The following is a 703-nucleotide window of genomic DNA, read 5'->3' on the forward strand; positions in this document are numbered from 1 at the left end:
AGTTAGGTTCAAGTAGATCATAAGGTTGACGGAAACTCGGGGACTGCGTCTACCTGATGAGCCCCAAGAAGGGCGAAACCGGTCATGGGCTGTCGAAGAGTTTTCAGCAATCTTGTGAGTAGTTCCCTCTATGAAAAAGGGACTTTATTTAGTTTGCTTCGCTTAAATGTCCAAGCGGCGGTTTGGAAAGAATGTCCCTTTCCTTGAAATACAAAAGAACACTCGAAAGGAGGAGCAGTTCGCGAATCATGACCCTCGGCTTAATCCAAGAGTTGAAGATGCGCGTAATGACCAGATCCTTATTGCCTTTGCTCTATTCACCTGTCTGGCTCAAAGCGGTAATCAGGACAAGATGGGAAGACTTCAGCCTTTCGTAAACCTTGAACCCAGGCCAAGTGAAGGTGAAGAATCCGAATAGTGTACCATGACATCGTGTAAAATGGTGGAATACTGGTATACAGATCACACTGTTACAAAAATTCCGGATCAGGTTTTAATGACCTAGGCTGAAGGCAAGCAGAAGAGATACACATTTGACGTAGTAAAGTCAGATCAACTCGAAGAGGCGCGTAAGAGGGGACATTTAATCACAGCAAGGAGAACATCAGTTCTGTACTAGGTTGTACATGGGATGAGTGCATGAGATATACGCAGCGTCGTTGAGTGATTGGTGGTGAGATATGATTATGTGAGAAAGACTACT

At 44.7% G+C, this 703-nt stretch overlaps 1 protein-coding gene across 1 annotated transcript; it reads left to right on the forward strand.

Annotated features, from left to right (window-relative positions):
* Nucleotides 1-166: 166 nt before the first annotated feature.
* Nucleotides 167-418, forward strand: T265_04342 (hypothetical protein; the record flags this gene model as incomplete). The annotated part of the gene is made up of 1 exon (XM_009169051.1): nucleotides 167-418. The coding sequence occupies one exon, from the start codon at nucleotides 167-169 to the stop codon at nucleotides 416-418; it is 252 nt and encodes an 83-aa protein (XP_009167315.1).
* Between the last annotated feature and the right edge of the window lie 285 nt (nucleotides 419-703).

Source organism: Opisthorchis viverrini (genome assembly GCF_000715545.1).
Source record: "Opisthorchis viverrini unplaced genomic scaffold opera_v5_70, whole genome shotgun sequence".
In the NCBI taxonomy this organism is placed as follows: Eukaryota; Metazoa; Platyhelminthes; class Trematoda; order Opisthorchiida; family Opisthorchiidae; genus Opisthorchis; species Opisthorchis viverrini.